Source organism: Felis catus, chromosome D4, assembly GCF_018350175.1.
Source record: "Felis catus isolate Fca126 chromosome D4, F.catus_Fca126_mat1.0, whole genome shotgun sequence".
NCBI lineage: Eukaryota > Metazoa > Chordata > Mammalia > Carnivora > Felidae > Felis > Felis catus.
Genome location: NC_058380.1, coordinates 89,295,625 through 89,323,024, shown reverse-complemented (window position 1 = coordinate 89,323,024; position 27,400 = coordinate 89,295,625). Strand labels below are relative to the sequence as shown.

At 48.6% G+C, this 27,400-nt stretch overlaps 1 protein-coding gene across 1 annotated transcript; it reads right to left on the bottom strand.

Annotated features, from left to right (window-relative positions):
- Positions 1-1,740: 1,740 nt before the first annotated feature.
- PRRT1B (proline rich transmembrane protein 1B) lies at positions 1,741-27,400 on the bottom strand. Its single transcript, XM_045043121.1, has 4 exons — positions 27,356-27,400; positions 8,829-9,289; positions 7,937-8,080; positions 1,741-6,871 (listed from the first exon to the last, which is right to left on the bottom strand). The coding sequence occupies exons 1-4, from the start codon at positions 27,363-27,365 to the stop codon at positions 6,722-6,724; spliced, it is 765 nt and encodes a 254-aa protein (XP_044899056.1). The 5' UTR covers positions 27,366-27,400; the 3' UTR covers positions 1,741-6,721.

The window sequence follows — 27,400 nt, the reverse complement described above, 5'->3', positions numbered from 1 at the left end:
ACGAGAATATATGAAGTACAAACAAAAGACTTAGTGTTTAAATCCGTATGCATCTAATTACATAGCCTCAAAATATTTAAAGCAAAAGCCAGCAGAACTACAAGATCAAACAGACAAATCTGTGATCCTGGTGAGAGGCACTGACAGCCTGAATACGGGGCTTGATCCCATGAACCGAACTGTGAGATCATGACCTGAGCTGAAATCAAGAGACATTTCACTGATTAAGCCACTCAGGTGCCCCCTGGTGAGAAGGTTTAACATACTTCTCTCAGGTGCATGTAAGAAATGACTCTTAATCTTATACAACACTTAAAAAAAAGAAAAGAAAAAAGGAAAGAGAAAGAGAGAAAGAGAGAGAGAGAGAGAGAGGGAGAGAGAGAAAGAGAGAGAGAAAGAGAGAAAGAGAAAAAGAGAGAAGAGAGAGAAGAGAGAGAAGAGAGAGAAGAGAGAGAAGAGAGAGAAGAGAGAGAAGAGAGAGAAGAGAGAGAAGAGAGAGAAGAGAGAGAAGAGAGAGAAGAGAGAGAAGAGAGAGAAGAGAGAAAAGGAAGGAAGGAAGGAAGGAAGGAAGGAAGGAAGGAAGGAAGGAAGGAAGGAAGGAAGGGAGGGAGGGAGGGAGGGAGGGAGGGAGGGAGGGAGGGAGGAGAGAGAGAGAGAGAGAGAGAGAGAGAGAGAAAGAAAGAAAGAAAGAAAGAAAGAAAGAAAGAAAGAAAGAAAGAAAGAAAGAAAGAAAGAAAGAAAGAAAGAAAGAAAGAAAGAAAAAGGAAGGAAGGAAGGAAGGAAGGAAGGAAGGAAGGAAGGAAGGAAGGAAGGAAGGGAAAATGAGAAGCACTTCCCAACTCTTGTGATGAGGCCAACATAACTCTGATACCAAAACCATAACAAGAATGAAAATTACAGACCACTTCACTCACGAACACAGATGTAAAAACTCCTAAATAAGACACTAGCCGAATCTCGTGATACATAAAAAGAACACATCATGACCAAGATGGGTTTATTCCAGGAGAAGTCACTTTAATATTTGAAAAATCAACATTAACAAAATAAATCATAATTTTCTCAGTAGATACATGAAAGTAATTTAGTAAAGTTCAAAATCCATGCATAATTTTTTTTAACTCCTAGCAAATTAGAAATAAAAGGGTACTTCCTTAATCTGAAAAAGCTTTTTTATTTTTTAGTAATTGTTTTTAGGGTTTTTTAAATATTTATTTACTTTTGAGAGAGACACACACACACAGAGTATGAGCAGGGGAGGGAGGGGCAGAGAGAGAGGGAGACATAGAATCAGAAGCAGACTCCAGGCTCTGAGCTGTCAGCACAGAGCCTGACGCGGGGCTCGAACTCACGGACTGTGAGATTGTGACCTGAGCTGAAGTCAGACACTTAACCCACTGAGCCACCCAGGCGCCCCTTATCTATTTTTTTTCTTTTAAGGCAGAATGTTGAGAGCGTGACTTTTGAGACTAGAAGAAAGGTAAGGCTGCCACTGTCAGCACTTCTTTCCAGCACTGTTCTGGGGGGTCCCGGCCAGTGCAGGACAGCAAATCACACATACACACATACACACACACACATACACACACACACACACACACACACACACACACACACACACACACACCCCATAAGGCTTCAAAAGGAAGACAATCCATTACACATAGATAATATTCATGTGAATAAAAAATCAACAATCTACAGATAAATTATCAGAATAAGTGGACTTAGATTGCTGGATACAGAGTCAATAATCAAGAATCAACTGTATTTCTGTATACTAGCAAGTAACAAAAGAAACAAAATATTTATAATAGCATCAAGAAATCAGATACCCAGGGATACTAACAAAATATGTACAATATTTCTGTACAGAAAACAAATTCAAAATCAAGGGGAAAAATTTTTAGAGATCTAAACAAGTAAGGAAATTCATCATTTTTGTTGGAAAAGTTAGTAAACATACCAGTTGTCACCAAATTAATCCATAGATTTAAAGCAATCATAGTCAAATCCCAATCTTTATTTTGGTGAAAATTGACAAGTTAATTCTAAAATTGATTATAAATATAAATGAATTTAAATGTCCAAGACCCTTAAAGACAGTGGGAGGGCTTGACCTTCCCAATATCAACACTTAGTCTCACGCTGCAGTAATGAAATGTGACAATGGAACAAGAAATAAACAAATGGACTTCCAGGTAGGTGACAGATCCAAATGTGAAAACACACAGTAAAGCTGTGGATCTAGAAGGCAATATAAGAGAATATCTTCATGACCTAAGAGTAAAGCGTTATCCGTAAAGGAAAAGATAAATTTGTAGATCTTAAAACTGAGGACTTTTTATCAGATGACCCCGCACAGAGTGCAAAGGCGAGACTACAGGACTCGGTGCCAGAACAGATAAAGAACCCCCCTAGACTATTAAGAAGACAGGCCAGCATAAAATGGGCACAAGTCTTGCACAGGCACATGATAAAAAGAGATGGAAATCGCTGATAAGCACACGATAAAAGGCTCAACATCATTAGTCATCAGAGTAATGCAAATTAAAGCCACACTGAGGCACCACTACAGCTCTCCCTGCCAGCAGCACTGAAACCTACAAGACAAATGGGGGGGGGGGGGGGCGGGGGAGGGGTGGCAGCATTTGCATCTCTGTTGCTGGGGGTGGGATGCAAAATGATTCAGCCACTTGGGGGTGCAGGTTGGCAGCACCTCATCGCACTTTTTTTTTTAATTTTTTTTTTCAACGTTTATTTATTTTTGGGACAGAGAGAGACAGAGCATGAACGGGGGAGGGGCAGAGAGAGAGGGAGACACAGAATCGGAAACAGGCTCCAGGCTCTGAGCCATCATCAGCCCAGAGCCGGACGCGGGGCTCGAACTCCCGGACCACGAGATCGTGACCTGGCTGAAGTCGGACGCTCAACCGACTGCACCACCCAGGCGCCCCTCATCGCACTTTTTAACAGATCCACAACGTCCTCAGGAAAGCCTGTCTTTACCACTTTCAGGTCAAATACTTCGAAGTCTAAGACTCTAAGACACACACACTCTAACATCTCTGAAGTTGGGATGCACCCAAATCAGGTTCTCCTCCGTTCCACTCCACTTTCGAACTTGCCTAGCTCCCTCTCCTTCGTGGTGCTCTGGCACAGCTGGTAACTACGCTGTCTGATAGATCCCGCCGCACTGGACTGGAAGCTTCAGGAAAACAAACTTTGTTCACCACTGTAAATCCTAAAGCTGGAATTGCCAGGTCAAAAGGCATGCACGTTTTTCAGTTGTGTTTTCATTACACAACACACGAACACAGCTCTGTTTTGAAGTTCAGCAACATATTGCACAGACCCTCCGCTTCCTCCCGATCCCTCCTCAAGGGCAGCCCACTGTCAGCAGTTTAGGATATATCCTTCTAGACTGTTCTTTGCACATACATGCGTATGAATACAGCGTGCATGTATTAATAGAGACTGTCTACTTTCCAGAAATACAGTGGCAGCATACACATTGGCAATAGATGAGTTGGTGAGGGAGCCCTCACCAACTCTGGATGTATTCAGTCAATTCTTTACCCATGTGACAAGGGAAAGCCACCTCGTGCTTTAGATCCATATTTTCCTGATGTACAAGACTCGGTTCCATCAGTCTTTCTGGATGGTTTTCCAGATGTGAGCAGCCTCCCCTCTGTCCTGCACCAGCACCCTGAGGTTAAAGACACCCTCCTAGGCTTTCGTCCATCGTGAGTGCAGGGCTATTTTATACCTAGCTCTTTAACCCATCTGGAATTTGTTTTTTCATACAGTTATAATTACTCTTTCCAACCAGATAACTCTACTAATTATAAGCCATCCCTGACTCTCCCAATTTAAATGCCATTTTCATCAAATATTAACTTCTCATACACACTTGGAACATTTTCTGGACTTCTGTTATTTTTTACTGATCTATCTCTGTGGCAAAGCCATGCTGTCCTGATCACCGTAGCTTTATGCTAAGTTTTAGTATCAGGTGCAGAAAGTTCCCCCCTCGTTAAACTGAAAAAAAAATAGCAATTGCTGCACACTTTCCTTCCATGTTAATTTTAAAAATATTTTGCCATAGTTTAAGAGCTTGGTTTCCTTTTGGGAACTCAATTAAATCTCTATTTAAGAAGGCTAGATATCTTTACATTACCTTTTCCTATCTATTTTGTCCAGCTTTTTGTTTTTGCCTTTTGGTAATTTTTTTAAAAATCGTGCATTTGGATCTGGATCTGTCTTGTTAAATATGTTCCTAGATCTTATGGTTTTTATCACTATTACGAGTGGAATGTTTAAATTTGTTCCACTTTTAACCGACTCTTGCTATTGACTATTTGTAGATTTTAAATCCAACCATTTTACTGAGTTCTCCAAATTTCTTTCATGGATTCTTGGATATTCTTGCTAAGGAATCATTGTCTCTTCTACTTTTTATACTACAAATCTCACTGTTGTTTTTTACAGAAGCTAGAACCTCACAGCCGTGTTGAGTAGACACTAGAGGGCATCCACAGCTTGATCCTGGGTATATTGGCTTTTAATGGTTTTAGTAATTTTCCATTGAAATGTGCCATTTGCCGTCGGTACATGTCCCAGCTTCAGCATCGCTGGGAGCTCAGTAGAAACGCAAAATCTCCAGTCTTACTTACTGAACCAGAACCTCCATTTCAAAGATTTCCTACATAAAGTTCGAGGAACACTGGTCTAGATGATTTCTTTCTATCTTGATTTTACTTAAGAGTTTAGTAAGAAAAGCTGTCGCTGTTGGGGTCTACCAAACATCGTTTGGCATCTACTGGTCCTTTAAAAAACGGAGCCCTCCTTTTTGGTGGCTACCATGCTTTCTAGTGTTTGATACCCTAAATTCTAGACCAGCCCTGTGCCGACAGCAGGAAACCACCTTTCAACCACCCCCTAGCGTTGTCGCTCACCACTTACTTCCTCATCCTGACTCTTCAGCTCCCCAGAGCATCTCCAGGCTGAGATGGGACATTCTCCTGCTTCAGGTGCGAGGACAGTGGGTGCTCAGAAGTCACTTGATTTAACTTGATCTGTCATTCTGGTACGGCTCAGCTGGGGGGAGGCTTCCTCTTCTCCATGCAGATGCTTTTTTATCTTGCTGAATCACAGACCCCCCTGAATCTGGACACCTCCCCAGGAAAACGCCCATTAACGGCTTCCCCTTCTGGTTGGGAAACTCCTGGGTCCCTAAGCCCGTAGTAACAGGCTTGCTCCCTGCTTTCCCAAAACCTCTGGCTGTGGGAGACCCTGGAGAAATCCCCACCACCGGTCCCCAGCAGCTCCACTCCACGTGCTCACCACACACCAGGCACCATGCTGAACACCCACGGGCCCTCCACGGAGTCTGCCCACAACTCCAGGGGACAAGTTACACCGCCAGCCCATTTTACAGATGGGGAAAACACAATTTCCTCAAGAAGCCAGAAACTCCTTAAAGTCAAGGACTGTTCTTGGGGCTGGGACCTGGACAAGCCAGAAGATCACTGCTGATCACAAGGCGTGGAGGGAAGCCACGGCGGGGCCCCCACTCCCTGTTCCCTAAGCCCCTTCCTCTGCAGATGGCTCGAAACCTCGTTAGAATGGAGGGCCATTCTCAGGACCACAGCTGACTGGACCGGTGTACCAGGCATGACGCAGGGACACCGACATAGAGCTGTCTAGGCTGTCTGGCACTGTGCTCCCCGGTCAGGGTGCCCTTACCACACAGGGCCCGGTTGATCCTCCGCTGGTGGGCGATAAAGTTGGGGGCAGAAGGAGTGAGCAGAAAATGCACATTCCAAAAATGCCGCAAGACCACAGATGGAGAGAGTGGGCCAAACCAGGAGACAGAACCATCTAGTGAAGCAGCCCCAGGAGAAGCGGTCTAGGGAGAAGCAGCATCACATCTCAGAGGGGCCACACGACGTGAGCGACAGACGGGCCCTTGACAGAGCTGCCTTTGTGCAAACAGCATCCCTGGGAGGGGCAGGCGTGGGAGCCCCCAGAGGCCGGCTGTGGACAGATGTGCCGCTCGCCCTGAAACTGAGCCAGGAAGTAGCAACACCCGCCCGGGGGCAGCTTGTTGTTTATTGACCAGACACGGTGGCCTTGGTTTCTGGACATGGAGTCGACATGAGAGAGCCTGTCTCCTAGGAAGGGGCCAGGGCTCAGGACAATCAGCCAGGAGCGACGAGGAGAGGGACGACGCCACACTCAGCTCCCCGACAGGGAAAAGGACACACCAGCAGCTTTGCCCCATGGACACCAGGCTGGACTGGAGGGGGGAGGAGGCCGGAGTTTGCAACATCCTTCCAGATGGCTCTGAGGACGAGAGCCCCGGTCCCTTGGGTGGTCTGCCGGGTGTAAGGTGAAGGCAAGAGCCATGGGGGCCCAGCCAGCCCAGTCCCAGAAAGACCTCGGGAGGAAGCACAGGACGCCGAGCTCCAGTGGGCCCCGTCCCACCGCTGGGCCTGGGCCCTGGAGCCACTCCGGTGTAGGACGCTGCCTGAGGCCACCCGTAGGGGCTGAGGCCCGGCCACAGATGTGCCAAGGGCTGCAGACCCCACCTTCTTCTGGCCCTGGGGCCCCTCTGGAGGCAACAGATGGCCACCGGCAGGGATCAAAGTCCACAGGAAGCGTCTGGCCAGGCTGGGTGTCCTTGTGCATCCAGGCATCTGAAAGGAGCCTGCGGCCCTCAGGGGAGGTACAGGGCCACGACCACGTAGATGACCCAGCTGGTGGACACAAAGACCCCAAAGAGCAGGCTGAAGAGCACGAGCGAGCGGGCCTTGCGGGAAGCCTCCTCGGCCTGGGCCAGGTCCCCCCTGCTCAGGGCCGCGCGCGTCTGCAACGAGACAGAGGCAGGGAGTGGACGGGAGCCCCCGAGGCCCCCCACGTGCCACCAGCAGGGCCAGGCCCCAGCACACAGCCTGGAATGCAGACAGCCCGGGATGCTCAGGACGCGCCCGGCCACCTCACGTGAAGGAGCAGCGACAACAGAGGCCACGGGCGCACACTCAGCCTCTCCTACAACCCTCACGACAGCCCTGAGACCGGGGTCACTGCTGCCCCCACCGTGCAGATGAGGAAACAAAGGCCCACCCAGGGCCACACAGCTAGCGGTGGAGTCAGAACTCACAGGCAGGCTGTGGCCTCCAGACTCCCGCCTCCGAGCGGTCCTGAGAGCTGCCTTCTCCCCACCGTCCTGGTTTATGATGGGGGAGCCTGACCAGCGCGGGGAGGTCAGGGCCCGGCCAGGTCTGCCGTGGGCAGAAGCCCCCAGGGGCTGGCCTACTCCGTTAGAACATCCTCACACCAGCGTCACCGGGTCCCCAGGGTACCCCCTGCCTGGTAACAGTCAGGGATGTCAGGAGGGAGGAAGAAAGCTATGCAGATAATGGATGGACAGAAGGACAGGTGGAAGGTGTTGGACGGACAGGGAGAGGCGGACGGGTGAGTTAATAGATGAATAGAGGGGTGGGTGGGACGGTGGTTGGACGGAAGGAAACGGAGGGATGGGTCCATGGACGGATGAGGAGCTAGAGGGACGGGGGCGGAGGGCTACAAGAGACGAGTGAATGGACGGAGGACTGTCTCTACCCCGTCAAACACAAGCCCCCACTGAGGCAGGCAGTTCCTGGGGCCTTAGCAATCATTCACACCTTCGCTGTAAACTGGTTTAGCTGACTTTTCCAGAGCAGATCTTGAGTGGCACGGGACAGAGACAGGAGAGGGGAGGAGGTGTCCATTCAAGAGGGGCCAGGACCGCAGGGTCAACCGAGCACTGTTTTCCCAATTCCCGCCACCCTCCCGAGACACCCGGTGGCCGGGACAGGGGGGCAGGGGCTGTGTGGGCCCCGCCGGGGCTCTTCCCCCCAACTGTTGGCAGGGCTGCCCCACCCCCACCTACCTCGTGGGAATAGACGATAGCGATGAGCCCTGTGAGGAGGCAGCAGAAGAGGGTCACGAGCACGGACTCCATCATGTAGTCCTTGGGCAGGGGCCTGTGCTCCACCAGGGGCGGGGCGGGCATGCTGGCCACGGGGCTGTTGTACTGCAGGGGCAGAGGCCGCGGCCAGTGAGGGAGCCGGCCCAGCCTCCAGACACCGCGGTGAGGACACGGCCATGGGGGTCACTGGAGGGTCCTCCCGTCCACCCCCGACTCCCGCCCAGTGAGGCTGTGGGTCACCACGGGGCCGGGTCAGGGCCCCCGTCTGCCTTCTCCCTCTGCACTCCCTGGCCCCCTGGCCCCCAGGAGTCCTGTCACTTGTGCCCTCCACCAATTGCTCAGTCCAGGGTGAGCCGTGGCGGTGCCCCCCCGTCCTGACTGGACTCCCCACCACCAGGGACCCCTAAGCTCTCCTCCATGGGCATCCCAGGATTTTTTGATTTTTCTACAAATCTCACCAAGTCATCTCCCACCCAAAGGCCCCAGGGCCCCTTACAACGGAACCCCCCCCTCCTTTCTTCCCTGAGTCGACCACCATCATTCCCAGAACAGCCGGGCCTGGCCACCCCCTACCCTGTGCCCAGAGCACCCCTCCTCATCCCTCAGAACTCAGCTCAAAAGCCCCCACCTCTGGGAAGCCTTCCAGGCTTGCCCACCCTCCAGGCTGGCGTGACCTTCTCCTTTCCCTCATCTGGGCACCGAAGCCCCTCTGCAAGGGTCACTTATGGTGACTTTTGGTCACCTGCATGCCCAACTCTCCCCACCCTCCACCCCCACTGGGGAGAGAGGAGGGGCAAGAGAAGTGAGACAGCGAGACAGGGGAGACCTGGGGTCAGAGGTACAAGGCACTCACCACCGGGAACGATGCAAATAGCGGTGGCGTGGTGGGCGCGGGGTACAGGGGCGCGGCCGGTGGCGGTGGGTACAGGGCCTGGGGCGAGGGGCCAGGCTGGAAGAGGACGGGCCCCTGCGGGAAGGGCGGGTAGAGCAGATGCACTGCCTTGGGGTCCGGCGGTGCGTAGGGCGGGGGCTCGCCCACGAAGCCGATGTTGGGCACCCCTCCGACAGCCACCTTGGGCCCCAGTCTGGCCTCGCCCGTGGCCTCGGCCTCGGGAGGGGCCGCCGTCGAGGCCTCAGCCTGGGACTCAGCCCGGTGCTCCTCCGGGGCCGGGGAGCTGCCTGCATCCACGGCCACTTCCTCGCTGGGCCCTCCGTCCTCATCCAGGAGCTGAGGGCGGCGTGGGAGCTGGGGCAGTGCGGGGCCGCAGGGATCCTGGGGGGCTGCGGGGCCGCCGCCCCCTTTTGCGTCCGCTCCTGGGAAGAAACGCCAGGGACAGTGACCAGGTGGGACTCCTCCCCGTGAGCCGCAAGTCACAGCCCCTCCAGGGACAAAGTCACAGCGACGCTGCCCGTCCCCACCCTGCACGTGCCCGCACTCAGGCCTCTCCCGGCTGGGCTGGCTCGGCGCTGGAAGGATCCACCCGAAGTGGAAGGGTGAGACGAGAAAACAGGCGCAGACGGGAAGGGTCTCCGGGCAGCCACACGGTCAGCACAGCACCAGGCAGGGATGGGACACAGGCCTTGGTCCCCATGGCGGCCGCTGGGTCCCGCCCCCACTGCCCTGTCCCTGGAAGACCGGACCAGTAAGGATCTTAGCCCCGGAGAGCTGGTCTGAGAGATGAGCCAAGCCAGAGTCCTGGCTTGTGAGGTAGGGAAGACAAGGTGCCCCAGGGTTGCCAGGCCCAGGCTAGGGATGGACTTCAAAGAGCCAGGAGGTGACTAAGGGCCAAGTGCCAGCTGAGGCACAGAGGGAACAGAAGCCTGAGAGGGGGCAGGGAAGGGGCAGCCAGCAGGGGTGGGGAAAGCCCGCCAGCTTCGGGAAGCAAGGGCGCAGGGGCCCTGAGCCGCCTTCCAGCCCCGGCCTGGCCTTCGGCACCCACCCCGGGGACTCCTGTGGAAACCCCTAAGGGAAGGCTCACTAAAATGGAGGCAGGAGGCCAGATGGCAGAGCTGGACCCTCGACATCAATTCCAGGAACAACTGTCAGTTACTGACAGAGCCCAGCAGAGGCACCCTCACCAGGAGACCATCGTGATCGCGGGCCCAGAGGGAAGGACGGACCCTGCATCTCCAACAAGAGACCCGCCACCCCAGCGACTCGGCCAGTGAGAAACCGCCCTCACCCTGAACTCCTTCCTGCCAATCTCCGGGTCAGGACAGCCCCTCCCAGCGTCCTCCTCCTAAAATAATCCTCTTTGTAGGACTTGCCTGTGATTTTACCCCAGCTCGCACGTCCCGAGTTGCAATTCTCTACTCTTCCCGAATAAGCCCATTTTGCTGGTAAAGTAACGGGGCTGTTATTTCTGAGGCTATCACTCCAGAGGCACCCAAGCAGGTTCTACAAGTCCCGAAGGTAGCCTGCTACTCCTCAGAGCACCCTGACGGCTGAGAACCTCTAAGTCTCAGGTGGGTTCCAGAGGAACGGCCTGCGAAAGGGACCTGGGTGGGCATTCAAGGCCCCCACAGCAGGGTGGGTGGCCCAGGGCCTGGCTTTGGAGGTTTACTTCCTAAGTGTTCTTAAAGGTGACAAGAGATGGGGGGGCCTGGGTGGCTCAGGCGGTTAACTGACTTCGGCTCAGGTCATGATCTCACGGCTCATGAGTTCGAGCCCCGGGTCGGGCTCTGTGCTGACAGCTCGGAGCCTGGAGCCTGTTTCGGATTTTGGGTCTCCCTCTCTCTCTACCCCTAACCCACTCGTATTCTGTCTCTGTCTCACTGAAAAATAAACATTAAAAAAAGTTTTTAAAAATTAAAATAAAAAATAAATCAAATTCTGTGGTAAAACAGGGGCGGGCGCCTGGCTGGCTCAGTCAGTGGCACATGCAACTTTTGACCTCAGAGTCATGAGTTTGAGCCCCATGTTGGGCATGCAGTTCACTTAAAAAAATAAATATAGGGGCAACTGGGGGGCTCAGTCAAGCGTCTGACTTCAGCGCAGATCATGATCTCATGATTTGTGAGTTCAAGCCCCACATCGCTGTGCTGACAACAGATAGCCCACTTCGGATCCTCTGTCTCTCTCTCAAAATAAATAAATATTTAAAAAATAAATAAATTTAAGTCTATCCCGGGCGCCTGGGTAGTTCGGTGAGTTGAGTGTCCGACTCTTGGTTTCAGCTCAGGTCGCGATCTCACAGTTTGTGGGTTTGAGCCCAGCATCAGGCTCCATGCTGACAGTGTGGAATCTGCTTGGAATTCTCTCTCTCCCCTTCTCTCTCTGCCCCTCTCCTGCCTGCTCTCTCTCTCTCAAGATAAATAAACTTTAAAAATTTTTTTTAATTTTAAGTCTCTCTCTCCTATGGATGTAGACAAAGCACAAAAGGAAACCACATGAAGACACAAAAATGACCAAAAGCAGACAGACTGGAGTCGAACCCCATTCGTGAGTTCAAGCCCCGCGTCGGGCTCTGTGCTAACAGCTCGGAGCCTGGAGCCTGCTTCAGCTTCTGTGTCTCCATTTCTGCCCCTTCCCCACCCATACTCTGTATCTCTCTCAAAAATAAATGATAAAACATTTAAAAAAAAGTAAACATGTCAGACCAGATGGACTTAGATCTACACAGAACATTCCACCCAAAACCAATAGAATACACATTATTCCCAAGTACACAAAGAACATTCACCATTACAGAATATATGTTAGGCCACAAACAAGTTTTTTTTTTTAAGTTTATTTATTTTGAAAGAGAGAGAGAGAGCGCATAAGCAGGTGAGAGGCAGAGAGGAGGAAAGAGAGAATTCCAAGGCTCCACATCACCAGCACACAGCCCAAGGTGGGGCTCAAACTCATGAACGGTGAGATTATGACCTGAGCCAAAACCAAGAGTCAGACACTTAATGGACAAGGCACCCCCACAAACAAGTCTTAATAAATTCAAGACTGTTATCTTACCAAAGATCTTCTTGAACAACAGTGCTTTGAAACTAGAAAGCAATTACAGGAGGAAAACTGGAAAATTCACAAATATGTGGAGATTCCACAACACGCTGCTGAACCACCAATGAGTCAAAGGTGAAATCAAAAGGCAAATTAAAAAATACCTCATGACGAATATATAAATACAACAGATTTCCTGTATGGGATGGGATGCAGCCAAAGCAGTTCTGAGAGGAAAGTTCACAGTAATAAATGCCTCATCAGAAAAACAAGAAAAATCTCAAATTAACATCCTGACTTTACAAGTCAGGGGAAAATTAGGGGAAAATTAGGGGAAACTAGAAGGAAAGAAATTAGGAGGAAAAGAACAAATAAAGCCCAACGTTAGGAGAAGGAAGGAAATAACAAAGATCAGAGCAGAAATAAATAAAATAGAGACTAAAAAGGCAAGAGAAAAGATCAGTGAAATGAAGAGCTAGTTCTTTGAAAAGATAAACAAAATGGACAAACTTACAGCTAGACTCACAAAGGAAAAGACTCAAAATCAAAAACAAAAGATGTTACAACTGATACCACAGAAACGCAAAGGGTCATAAAGAGACTACGATGAATAATTGTAAAAAGCCAACAATTTGACAACCTAGAAGAGAGGAGTAAATTCCTAGAAACATACAATCTACCAAGACAGAATCATGAAGATAAACAGAATCTGAACAGAATCATGTTCATCAAAAACCTCCCAACAAACCAAAGTCTAGAACCAGACGACTTCACTGGTGAATTCCAAATATTCAAAGAATTAATACCAATCCTTCTTAAACGCTTCCAAAAAATGGAAGAGAAGGGAACACTTCCACATTCATTTTATGAAGCCAGCATCACCCTGATATCAAAACCAGACAAGGATGCCACAAGAAAAGAAAATCACAGGCCAATGGGCCTGGATTCACACAGATGCAAACGTCCTCAATAAAATGGTAGCAAACCAAATTCAACAATACATTAAAAGGATCATGCACCATGTCCCAAGTGGGATGGGATTCCAGGGATGGTTCAACATACACAAAAGTCAATATGATACACTCAATACATTAACAAAATGAAAGGGGAAAAATAAAGCACAAGATCCTCTCAACAGATGCAGGAAAAGTATTTGGCAAAAGTCAACATCCACTTATGATTAAAAAAAAAAACAACTCAACAAAAGTGGGTATAGAACACCCCTCAGTATAATCAAGGCCACCATATAGGACAGGCCCACAGGTAGCATCTTACTTATTGGTGAAAAGCTGAAAGCTTTTCCTCTAAGATCAGGAACAAGTCAAGGATGCCCATTCTCACCACTTTCATTCAACATGGTATTGGAAATCCTAGCCACAGCAATTAGACAAGAAAAAGAAATAAAAGGCATCCCCATTGAAAAGAAAGAAGTTGGGGCGCCTGGGTGGCTCAGTCAGTTGAGTGTCTGACTTCAGCTCAGGTCATGATCTCACAGTTTGTGGGTTCAAGCCCCATGTGAGGCTCTGTGCTGACAGCTCAGAGCCTGGACCCTGCTTCAGATTCTATGTCTCCTCTCTCTGCCCCTCCCCTGCTCATGTTCTGTTTCACTCTGTCTCTCAAAAATAAATGTAAAAAACAAATTTTTTTTAAAGAAAAGAAGTAAAATTGTCACCATTTGCAGATGACATGATATTAACAGAAAACCCTAAAATCTCCACCAAAACACTCAAATAATAAATGAATTCAGTGAAGTTGCAGGATACAAAATCAATAAACAAAAATCCATTTCATTTCTATCCACTAATAATGAACTGTCAGAAAGAGAAATTAAGAAAATAATCCATTTTGGGGCGCCTGGGTGGCTCAGTCGGTTGGGCGTCCTTCTTTGGCTTAGGTCATGATCTCACGTTTGTGAGTTCGAGCCCCACATCAGGCTCTGTGCTGACAGCTCAGAGCCTGGAGCCTGTTTCGGATTCTGTGTCTTCCCCTCTCTACACCCCTCCTCTGCTCATGTTCTGTGTCTGTCTTTCAATAATAAATAAACATTAAATTTTTTTTAAAAAAAAGAAAATAATCCATTTAGAGGAGCCTGGCTGGTTCAGTTGGTGGAGCATGTGACTCTTGATTTTGGAGTTACAGGTTGGAGCCCCATACTGAGTGTAGAGATTACTTAAAAATAAAATCTTAAAAAAGAAAGAAAACAACCCATTTACAATTGCATCAAACAGAATATATAATAATAATAATAATAATAATAATAATAATAATAATACCTAGGAATAAATTTATCCTTTTTTAAAGTAAACTCTACCCCCAACATGGGGCTTGAACTCAGAACCCCAAGATCAAGAGTAGCATGCTCTACCAACTGAACAAGCGAGGCGCCCCTAGGAATAAACTTAGGGGCACCTGGGTGGCTCAGGGTTAAGCATCCAACTCGGCGCAGGTCATGATCTCATGGTTTGTGGGTTCGAGCCCCGCGTCAAGCTCTGTGCTGACAGCTCGGAGCCTGGAGCCTGCTTCCAATTCTGTGTCTCCCTCTCTCCCTGCCCCTCCCCTGCTCACGCTCTGGCTCTCTCTCTCAAAAATAAACAAACATTAAAAAAATTTTTTTTAACCATGAAGGTACAAGACCTATAAGCCAAAGATGAGAAGACATTAATGAAAGAAAATGAAGACAACACAAATAAACGGAAAGCTATTCCACACTCATGGACTGGAACACTACTGTGAAAATACCCACACTACTGCCCAGAGTAACATAAAGATTTAGTGTAAGCAATCCCTATCAAAATCCCAACAGCATTTCCCACAGAAATAAAGTGATCCTAAGATTTGTATGGAACCGCAAAAGACCCTGAATAGCCAAAGCAATCTTGACAAAGAAAAACAAAGCATCACACTCCCCGATTTCACACTATATCACAAAGAGGTTGTAATTTAAAAAGGGGGGGGGGGCACCTGGGTGACTCCATTGGCTGAGGTCCGACTTTTGGTTTCAGCTCAGGCCATGAGATCAAGCCCCGCATCAGGGCCCACACTCAGCGTGGAGCCTGCTTAAGATTCTCTCTTTCTCTGTCTCTCTCCCTCTTCCCCTCTCCCCCGATAGCGTGCTCTCTCTCTCTCAAAAACAAAAACAAAAAACCCCCAAAGACCCAGACACATAGATCAATGAAACAGCCCAGAAATAAACCCGTGCATTTATCATCAACTGATTTACAGCAAAGGAGCCAAGAATATACAACAGGGAAATGAACGCCTCTTTAATAAACGGCGTTGGGAAAACTGAACAGGCACGTGCCAAAGAAGGAACCATCCGCTCTCTTACACCACACGCAAGAATTAACTCAAAACAGAGTAAAGGCTTGAATTTAAGACCTGAAACCATAAAGCTTCTAGAGGAAAACATAGGCAGAAAGCTCCTTGACATCGGTCTCGGTGATGATTTTTTTGGATTAAACTCAAAAAGCAAAAGCAACCAAAACACAAAGTAGCAAGCGGGACCACATCCAACTAAAAAGCTTCCCACACAGCAAAAGAAACCATCAACAAAGTGAAAAAGGCAATGTAGAGAACGGGAGGAAATACTGGCAAATCATGTATCTGAGAAGGGGCGAATATCCAAAATATGCAAACAATTCCTACAACTCAAGAGCAAAAAACATACAATCCAAGTAAAAACAAAAACAAAAACAAAAAAACAAAAACAAAAAATCTTAAGCAGGCTCCACGCCCCATGTAGGGCCTGAACTCACCACCCGGAGATCAAGACCTGAGCTGAGATCAAGTATCGAGCCCGATACTGAGCCACCCAGCTGTTACCAGCAAACATTATTTAAAAAGGGAACCAGGGGTGCCTGGGTGGCGCAGTCGGTTAAGCGTCCGACTTCAGCCAGGTCGCGATCTCGCGGTCCGTGAGTTCGAGCCCCGCGTCGGGCTCTGGGCTGATGGCTTGGAGCCTGGAGCCTGTTTCCGATTCTGTGTCTCCCTCTCTCTCTGACCCTCCCCCGTTCACGCTCTGTCTCTCTCTGTCCCAAAAATAAATAAACGTTGAAAAAAAAAAAAGGGGGAACCAAATGGAAATTTTCAACTAAAGCATATATAATAATACCTGAAGTTAAAAATGTACTGGCTGGCCTCAGTAGCAGAATTGAGAGAACAGGGGGGGAAAAAGGGTCTGTGAACCTGAACAGACACTAATCCAAAGAACGGAGAGAGGACGACGAAAGGAAAAAACAGGAAAAGAACGATACGCCAGGGGCCTGTGTGGCCACACAAGGTCTGATGCATCATCGGTCAGGGAAGTCCCAGGGGAGATTTGGGGGAAAGATAGATTTGAAGTACGACAGAGCTGCCAACTTCACAAGTCTGGCGAAAAACAAATTTACAGATCCATAAAACTCAGAAAATCCAGAACAGGAACTCTGGGGGGGGGGGGGGGGAACACTCAGCCTAAATACATCATCGTGTAACTTCTCGAAACCAACGACCATAATAAAGTCTTGAAAACAGGCAGAAGAAAATGCGATCTCTCTTTAGAGGGAAACAATAACCCGAATTTCCACAAACATTCAATAGATGGCCAGGTCAGAAGACAGTAGCTTAGAGTCTGGCTTCGAGTGTCAAAAGGAAAGAAGGGCCAACCCAGAAAGTGAGACGTAAAAAAAATGTGCTTGAGGAATAAAGGTACGTACGTTTTAGCATTCTATCGTCCTATGACAAAGTAACCACAAACACAGTAGCTTAAAACCACCCGTCCAGGGGCACCTGGGTGGCGCAGTCAGTTAAGCGGCTGACTTCAGCTCAGGTCACAATCTCGCGGTCCGTGAGTTTGAGCCCCGCGTCGGGCTCTGGGCTGATGGCTCAGAGCCTGGAGCCTGTTTCCGATTCTGTGTCTCCCTCTCTCTCTGCTCCTCCCCCGTTCATGCTGTCTCTCTCTGTCCCAAAAATAAATAAACGTTGAAAAAAAAAAAAACAAAAACAAAAAACAAAAAAAAAACCCCACCCGTCCGCCTTGTTATAATCACTAGGATTTAAAAAAGGGGCGCTTGGGTGACTCGGTTGGTGGGGCACCGGCTCTTGATTTTGGTCATGATCTCACAGTGTCGTGAGTTCAAGTCCCACGTCGGGCGCTCTGTGCTGGTGGCACGGAACCTGCTTGGGATTCTCCTTCTCCCCCTGCCCCTCCCCGGCCTACGCTCTCTGTCTCTCTCGAAATAAACTTTAAAACATAATTTAAAAAAAATTTTTTAATTAAAAAAACAAAAACAGAGGCCAGGACGTGGAGAAAACCGATCCTTGTACGGCTTCGGTAGGAACGTAAAAGGGCGCAGTCACTGTGGCAAAACACTGTTAACAGCAGTTCCTCAAAAAGGCAAAAACAGAATTTCTAGATGATCCAATCGTGCCACTTCAGGGTAGACAGCCCAAAGAATTGAGATCAGGGGCTATAGGAGACCTGTGGACACCCGTGTCCATAGACGCAGTATTCACAGCCGCTAACACAGAGCAGCGGCCCAACTGCCTGCTGATGGATGATGTTTGGATAACAAATGCAGTCCATCCATACGATGGAATATTGCTCAGCCTTAGAAAGGAAGGAAATTCGGACACACTATACAACACGGAGTGGCCTTAAGGACATGATGCTAACTAGAAGCAGCCAGTCGCAGGAAGACAAACACTGTGGCAGTCCAGGGATAGGAGGTCCCTAGGGTCATTAAGCTCAGAGACCAAAGGAGAGTGGTGGTCACCATGAGCTGGGGGGGGGGGGGGGGGGGGGGGGGGAGGGGGGAGCAGGGAGCTGTTTGGTTTTTTTAATTTTTTTAACGTTTATCTATTTTTGAGACAGAGAAAGACAGAGCATGAACAGGGGAGGGTCAGCGAAAGAGGGAGACACAGAATCTGAAACAGGCTCCAGGCTCTGAGCCGTCGGTACAGAGCCCAACCCAGGGCTCGAACCCACGGGCCACGAGATCACGACCTGAGCCGAAGTCGGACGCTCAACCAACTGAGCCACCCAGGCGCCCCACATCACAATTTTTTTTCTTTAATGAGAAAAAAATAACCAAAACGCCCATGTGTTAGCTCACAGTTCTGTGAGTCAGAAGTCCAGGCGGCTCAATTCAGGGTTTTAAGAAGGCCAACATCAAGGCATCAATTGGACGGAGCTCCTATCTAGAGCTCTAGGGAAGAATCAGCTTCCAGCTTCATTCAAATCGCTGGCCAATTCCAGTTCTGTGGGTCTGAGGCTCTCTGCCCCCAGAGGCTGCAAACAGTCCTTCCCATGTGACCCTCTCCGTCTCTGAAGCCAGGCACGGCACATCAGATCCTCCTCAGGCTTCAAAATTCTCTTTCTTTCTGCTACCAGTTAGAGAGATCTCTCTGCTTTTAAAGGACTCACCTGATTGGGTCAGGCCTACTCAGACAATCTCTGTATTTTAAGATCAGCTGACTTGGGACTTTAATTCCATCTGCAAAATCCTATCGTAGCAGCATCGAGATCAGTGTTCCTTTGACTAGCTAGGGGAGGGGGCTCTGGGGGTCATCCTTATTGTTCTGTGTACCACAAGTAAAACAAGCCATTCTCAGATGAAACAGGGAGGAGACCTTGCCAGAGACCTTCTGGAACAGAAAGGCTGAAAGTTGTTCGGGCTGAAAGAAGTGATACCAGAGAGAGACTTGGAAATTTCGGGTGAAGGAAAAACAATTATCGAAGTAAATATAAAAGATTATTTTTCCTCCTACGTTTGTTAATATACATAGGAGCGTTGAAAGCAAAAACCATAACATTTTATAGTGTTTTCTTTTTTAAGTTTATTTATTTGAGAAAGACAGAGAGAGTGCAAGAGGGGAGGGGCAGAGGCAGAGAAAGAAGGGGAATCCCAAGCAGGCTCCATCGGCGTGAAGCTCGACGTGGGACTCGAACTCACATAACTGTTAGATCATGACCTGAGCTGAAATCAAGAGTTGGACGCTTAGCCAACTGAGCCACCGGGGTGCCCCTGGTGAGTTTTCAATGGATGTAGATGTACTACACATGAAAACTATATGTAAAGCTTGACAGATGTGAGAGTAAAGAGACCTGTAAGGTTACAAAGGAACACTGACACAATATTAACTCTAAGCAGACTGTGAAGGGTTAGGTATGCTTCCTAATCCCTAGAGCAATCACTAATAGTAATAACAACATGAAGTATGTAGCCAAAACACCAAGATATAAATTTAAATGGAATATTAACAAATATTCAAATACTGGGGCACCTGGCTGGGCCGGTCGGTAGAGCGTGCCACTCTTGATCTCAGGGTTGAGTTCAAGCCCCACGTTGGGTATAGAGATTAAAAATAAAATCTTAAAAATTTTTTTCAAATATTACCCAAACCGGGGGAAGGGATGGGACTAGGAGGTAAACCAGAGGAGCAAAACCATAGAGAAGACGGACAGAAAACAATAATAAAATTATAGACTTAAACGCAACCATATCAATAATTACATTAAATGTTGATGGTCTAAACATTCCAATTAAATAGCAGAGATGGACAGAATAAATAAAAACCAAGACCTACAAGGCTACCTACAATAGACACTATTTTTTTTTTTTAAACATTTATTTTTGAGACAGCGAGAGAGACAGAGCATGAACGGGGGAGGAACAGAGAGAGAGGGAGACACAGAATCGGAAGCAGGCTCCAGGCTCCGAGCCATCAGCCCAGAGCCCGACGTGGGGCTCGAACTCACGGACCGCGAGATCATGAGATCGCGACCTGAGCTGAAGTCGGACGCTCAACCGACTGAGCCACCCAGGCGCCCCTACAATAGACACTCTTTAAACAGAAAGACACACTAAGGTTGAAAGTAAACGAGTGGGAAGGATATGCCATACCAACAGTAAGCAAAAAAGGCTACAGGGGATTTTAAGATCAGACAGACTTCAAGACAGAGTATTATCAGTAATAAAGAGAACACTTCATAATGATAAAAGGGACAATTCGCCAGGAAGGCATGTGTGCCTCATAGCAGACCTTCAATATACATGAAACAAAAATTTAGAGAGATAAAAGGAAGAAGTACACAAAATATACAATTGAAATAAAAGATTTTAACACTCTTCTTACAGCAATTAATGGAATAACTGGACAAAACATCATTCGGGACATAATGGATCTGATCAATGCTATAAACTACCTTGACCCAGCAACATCCAATAATTGTAGACACTGTTCTTTTCGAGGACAAAAGGTACATACACAAAAATCACATGCCAAGCCATCAAACAAGTCTCAATGTTAAAAAATATGTATGTTGAAATAACCCAAACTGTATTCTCTGACCATCCACAACAGGAGTACGTTAGAAACCAGTAACAATGATATATATAGGATAATACCTAATATATAAAAATTAAACAACATAGGGGCACCTAGGTGGCTCAGTCGGTTGAGCCTCTGACTTCGGCTCAGGTCATGATCTCCCAGTCCGTGAGTTCAAGCCCCGCATCGGGCTCTGTGCTGATGGCTCGGAGCCTGGAGCCTGCTTCAGATTCTGTGTCTCCCTCTCTCTCTGCCCCTCCCCTGCTTGCACTCTCTATGAAAAAAAAAATTTTTTTTAATAAAATTAAAATAAAACTTAAACATACTTGAAAAGAATTCATGGATCAAAAATAAAATCATGAGGTAAATTAGAAAGCATTTTGAACTGAATGATAACGTAAAAACAAAGTATCAGTATGGGTGAGATCCAGCTAATGCAGTTCTTAGAGGGAGACATAGAACTTGAAATGACTACATCAGAGGGGGCGTCTGGGTGGCTCAGCTGGATAAGCATCCAACTTTTGATTTTGGCTCAGGTCGTGATTTTGCAGTTTGTGGGTTCGAGCCCCACATCAGGCTCTGTACTGACAGTGTGGAGACTGCTAGGGATTCCATCTCTCCCTCTCTCTCTGTCTGTCTCTCAGAATAAGTAAACGAACTTTAAAAAATAAATAAATGACTACATTAGAAAAAAAGAAAGGTCTCAAATCGGTCACCTAGAGTCCACCCTGGAATCTTGCTGGAAAAGGAAGACCAAAGTAAACGCAACATAGGTAGAAGTAGGAAACAATAAAGAACAAACAGCAACGAAACAGGGGCACCTGACTGGCTCAGTCAGAAGAGCATATGACTCTCGATCTTGGGGTCATGCGTTCGAGCCCCATGTTGGGTACAGAGATTACTTTAAAAAAATGAAATCTATTCTTTAAAAAAAATCAATGAAATAGAAAACAGACAATAGAAAAAATTAACAAAGTCAAAAGATGGTTGAAAAGATCAAATTGACAAACCTCTATCTAGACTTAAGAAAAAGAGAACACAAATAGCCATGTCAGGAATGAAAAAGGGGTTATCATCACAGATCCTACAGATGTTAAAAGGAAATCAGGAGAATACTACAACTTTATGTCAACAAATCTGACAACGTATATGAAAGAAATTTCTTTCTCTCTCCAACTCTCCAAAATTGACACAAGAACAAACAGGAAATCTGAATCGTATTTCTGTTAAATTTGTTACCAAAAACAAACGAAAAAAAAAAAAACAACAAAACTCTATGCCCAGATGGTTTCACTGTTAAAGTCTATCAAACATTCAAAGAAGAAAATAACACCATTATAGTTGGGTTTTTTTAATAGAGGAGGTAAGATCACTGCCAAATTCAAGAAACTGCAAAACAAGGAATAAAACTCTCCTTGTCTGCAGATGATATGCTTGTTACGTACAGAATCCAGGAAATCGACACCAATTCCAAAAACAAATAAATGGATTTAATATGGTCAAAGGTTACGAGATTAATATACAGAATCGGTTATGTTCTTATGCACTAGTAGCAAATAATTAAAAAACAAAATTAAAACTAAAATCCAATTCACAGTAGCACCAACATAACTGGAAAATAAGTGGGAATAAAACGAACCAACGAATTCCAAAACATCGACACTGAAAATTACAAAGCACCGCTGAGAAATTAAAGAAGTCCTAAATAAATGGAAAGGTACATACCGTGTTCATTGTTCAGAACACTCAAACTGTTAAGATGACAATTCTCCCCACATTCATCTATAGATTCACTGCAGTCACAATAAAAATTCAAGCAGGCTTTTTTAAAATGCAGAAAGTGACAAGCTCATTATAAAATTTTTACGAAAATGGGGTGCCTGGGTGGCTCCATTGGTTGAGCATCTGACTCTTGATTTTGGCTCAGGTCATGATCTCAGGGTTTTGGGATCAAGCCTCATGTTGGGGTCTGTGCTGAGCATGGAGCCTGCTTGAGAGTCTCTCCCTCCCTCTCTCTGCTCCTCTCCTGCTCTCTCTAAAATAAAAATAAAATAAAATAAAAAATAAAGGGATAAAATTTTTATGAAAATATAAAGCACCTAGAATAACCAAAACTATTTTCAAAGGGAAGGCAAAATTGGAAGACTCTACCTGATTTCAAGACTTACTATAAACCCATCACAGACCAGATGGTTCATTACTAATGAAATAATAGACACATATATCAATAGAGCATTAAAATATGAGAGTGTAGAAAGACACACACATATTTGGTCAGTTGATTTTTGCCAGAGTTTCTTGGTCAGTTGATTTTTGGCTGAGTTTCCAAAGCAATTCAGTGGAGAAGGAAAGCCTTTTTCATAACTGGTATAGGATCAGGGCACCTGGGTGGCTCAGTTGGTTAAGCTTCTGACTTTGGCTCAGGTCATGATCTCATGGTTTATGAGTTTGAGCCCTGTATCCGGCTCTGTGCGGACAGCTCAGAGCCTGGATCCTGCTCTGTGTCTCCCTCTCTCTCTGCCCCTCCTCTGCTTACACGCTGTCTCTCTCTCTCTCTCAAAAATAAATTTCAAAAACTTTTAAAAAACAGGTTAAAAAAACCATATAGGATCACCTGATTACCTGCATGGAAAAAAGTGAATATTGACTCTTCTTCACAATATCCACAGGAATTAACTCCAAAGGGATCATAAACCTGAATGTAATACCTGAAACTATAAAACTCCTAGAAAAAACATGGCCGATCTGTGTGACCTTAGGATGAATAAAGATTTCTTATATATGACACCAAAAACATGATCCATAAGAGAAACAAATTGGTAAACTGGACTTTAAAATTAAAAAAAAAAAACTTTTCCTCTTCAAAAGATATCATTAAGCTGCACAGCAGAGGAAACCACCAACAAAAAGACAACCTAGCAAATGGAAGAAGATATTTACAAATGACATATCCAAAAAAGGATTAGTATCCAAAATACATAAAGAACTTATACAATTCAACACCAAAAAAACCCCAAATAATCTGATTAAAAATGGGTAGAAGACGTGAATAGACATTTCTTTAAAGACATACAGATGGACATACAGACACAAGAACAGATACTCAACATCACTCATCATCAGGGAAATGCAAATCAAAACTACAATGAGGTATCACCTCACACCTGTCAGAATGGCTGAAATCAACAACACAAGGAACAACAAGGGGTGCCTGTGGCTCAGTCGGTTGAGTGTCTGACTTTGGCTCAGGTCACGATCTCACAGTTCCTGAGTTCAAGTGCCACATCGGGCTCTCTGCTGTCAGTGCAGAGCCCGCTTTGAATCCTCTGTCCGCCCCCCTCTCTGCAGCTCCCCCACTCATGCTCTCTCAAAAATAAACATTAAAAAAAAAAGAAGAAATGTGTTGGCAAGCATGTGGAAAAAGAACCCTCTTGCACTGTTGGTGGGAACGTAAACCGATGCAGCCGCTGTGTTAGACAGTACGCAAGCGCCTCAAAAGAAAGCAAAAACAGAACTACCCTACGATCCAATAATTGCACTACTGGGCATTCCCCCCAAAGAATACAGAAGCACTAACTCAAAGGGGTACATGCACCCCTGTGTTGATCGCAGCATTGTTTACAACAGCCAATTTAGGGAAGCAGCTCAAGGGTGCATCAATAGATGAACGGATGAAGAAAATGTGGTACATACGTACAATGCAATATCACCCGGCCATCAAAAGAATGAAATCTTGCCATTTGCAACCACGTAGATGGAGCCAGAGTGTATTAAATGAAACAAGCCAGAGAAAGACAAATACCGTATGATTTCACTCGTATGTGGAACTTCAGAAATAAAACAAAGGAGCCGGAGGGGGCGAGGGGGACGAAAAGAGAGAAAGAGGGAGACAAACCAAAAAACAGACTCTTAACTATAGGAACACACACACGGTTACCAGAGGGGAGGTGGGTGACGGGTGTGAAACAGGTGACAGGGATTAAGAGGTCACTTACCCTTGATGAGCACTGAGTAGGGAATTGTTGAATCGCTATATTATACACCTGCAGCTCATATAACACTACACTGTGCTAATATTAACTACACTGGGGTTTTTTTTTTTAAACCCAGTATTAAAAAAGGATGATATCACTAAACACATACAAAGGCAAGTCAGAATGAGAGAAAATATTCACGACACGTTATCAGACAAAGGAGTTTTATCAACAATGTATAAACAACTCTAACAACTCAGTAGGTCAAATATCCCAATGAGAAAATGGCGGGAATATTTGCGAACGCTTCACCCAAGAGGACGTCCAGATGACCCGTAAGCGCATAAGAGGATGTCCCATGTCACCGGTCACCAGAAATGCCATCAGAATTGGAAATGCCAACTCCAGGCAGGAGGCAGCACCACGCACCCATTAGAAAGCCTGGAACAACAACGAACCCGGGCCGAGCGAGCTTTGGCGAGTATGGACAACACCCGCAGCTCTCAGGTACCACAGTGGGGAGTAAAGACAGGGCAACCGCTTGGGAAACACTTAGTCGGTTCTTCTGAAAGTGAAGCATACATCCGCCATATCATCCAGCTGTTCCACTCACAGCCACTTACCCAAGAGGAACAAAAAATACGACCACACAGGCTTGTGCACAAATATTTCCAGCAGCTTGAGAAACATACACGCTTGTCACTTGACGCAGCTGAGTTCTGGTTAGTTGGTGACACAGCATAAGCCAACTACTGACCAACAGAGAAGGGTTCCCCTGGCAGCCAGAGCCGGGGCGCGGGACACGGCTGGAATGAGAGTGGAAGGGTGGGAAGGGGGCCGTGGGGACAAAGGGAGAGGGGACAGTGGCCTGAGCAGAAAGGAGGGCTGTGGGCAAGCGGCTGGATGCAGGCAGGACTGAGGAGGTACACCTGCCCGACAGCGTATAGAGGCAGGACTGGAGGGCGTCATCGGGAGTGACAGGCAGACCAGACCCCTGATCTCCTCCCTGAGCGTCCAGGGCAGAGCCGGCCTGCGGCCCTGGGACGAGGCTGGGTCCCAGCCAGGAGCTGGAGCTCAGGGACCAGGCCGGCCGGGCTGCTTCACCTCCCTGTGCCTCCTCAGGTTTCTCATCCTTAAAATGGGGACAACGGCACCTCTTGGGGGTGCTGTGGTGATTAGATGAGGGCACGCCCAACAAGTGCTCAACTGACACCGGCTACTGTTAGCGGAGGTCAGGAAGAGCCTGGAAGATGAGGAAATGAGGTGTTCTGGCCAGTTTTGGGGGGGGGGTCGTCTGTAAGGAACAGGGGAAATGAAATCGAGAAGAAATGAGGTCGACCCTTAGAGCCAGAAAGATCTGTGACTTTTTGAAAAATGTTTATTGGGGGGGGGGGGGAGGAGCAGGGGAGGGGCAGAGAGAGAGGGAGAGAGAGCATCTCTCCCTCCATGCTGTCAGCACAGAGCCTGACTTGAGGCTCGAACCCATGAACTGAGATCGTAACCTGAACTGAGACCAAGAGTTGGGCGCTTAACCGACTGAGCCATCCAGGCACCCCCAGTTTGACCCAGAGAGCTGGGCTCTTCCCAGAAGAGCAGGGAGGCAGGGGGGACCTAGCAGTTGCTGACCTACAGGAGGGTGGGGGTGGCCCAGATACTCCCCAGGGGGCACCAGCCAGACCCCAAGCCGTGTTGAGGCCTTGTTAGAGGCTCTTGGGATTGCCAGTGCCCCCACCCCAGCCAAGGGCTGTTTCTGGAAGAACCGAGGCCACAACCACAAAGAGAACACAGGAGAAAATGGGAAGTTGGGTTTGCTAAGGGGGAGCTGGCTGACTTAACTCAAATCCACGCCCCGCCCCCCACCGCAAACCACCTCGTGCGCATGGGATACACGGAGGCAGCCAACCAACCGCTCCATCCCACCCTCCTATCGAGTACCTACTACGGACCAGCGCTGTAGGCCCGGAGACACGGTTCTGCACACAAATCCTACCCAAGCACCACGATTTCAGCAGGTCCGCGTGCCTGGGGGGGCTGCCGAGTGGGTGGAGCTCTGCAGGTCAAGACGTCGCGGCCAACACTAAGGGCAGTGCGGGGAACAGCGGCCAGCGTCGCCGCGCATTTTTACGAGATGCGGAGGTGCGGGGCCGCGGCTCGCAGACCGCTCGCCTGCACGAACACGGAGCTGGCGCAGCAAACGCGTGAAGCCCGGCTGCGCCCACCCCCGCCCCCGAGGGCCCCCGACAAACGCTCCACGCCTCAGGCGCCTCATCTATGCCACGAGCACTGCAAAGTCACAACCGTGGACCTGCGGCCAGCCCTGTGCGTGCCTCGCCGGCCATCGTCAGGTGCCCTACCGCACAGGTGGGACGAGGGAGGCCGACGGCAGCGACCCGCAGCCCCGGCCGGACGCAGACGCATTCCGGGGGCCGGGGCCGCGTCGAGGCCGGCCGGCCGGCACTGCCCCGGTTATCCTAACAAAACCCGCAGCTTTCCGGGGGGCCCCGCCGGGGCAAATACCTGGCCCGATGGCGCGGAGATAGGGCTGCGGAGTAAATCAATCAGCCGGCGGGGCTGCTGGGCCCGCGGCCTCGGGTTCTCGGGTTCTCGACACCCGAGCCTCCTAGGACATTCCAGCCGCTCCGAGGGCGGGGGCGGGGCGGCGCCGGGGGTCCGGCTGCGCTGGGAGCCAGGTGCTCCCCCCACCCCGGGCCCAGCGCCAGCCTGGGGCCCCCGGGGGCGGGGGGAGCGTCGGAGTTCCAGAACGAGCTTCCCCCGGCCCGGTCCTTGTCCGCCCGTCTCTGCTCCGCCCCGCACCCCGTCCCGTGGCGCCCGCCTCCGTGGGGTCTCTTCCCTCCGCGTGTCCCTCCCCGCCCAGGGCCCCCTGCCCTCCAAGGACTTCGGCCTGGCCCGAGGGGCGCGGCGAGGAGAGTGGAAAATGCCCCCCCCCCAATCGCCCCACTCGGGGCACCTGCTGCCCGCCCTCCCGCAGGGGCGCCCACGGGGCTGCAAGGGGGCACCGCCTGAGTTGCCAGAACTTTCCACGGCGGCCTCCCGGTCTCCCCGGTTCTGGGCCGGGGTGGGGGGGGATCCCAGGGCCGGGTCGGGGACGCGGGCCCGCCCCGCCCCCCGCCGCGGCGCCGGGACCCCGGGAGCCCTCACCTGCGTCCATGGCGCGCCCCGCCGGCTGCCCGCGCCCCGCCTCCC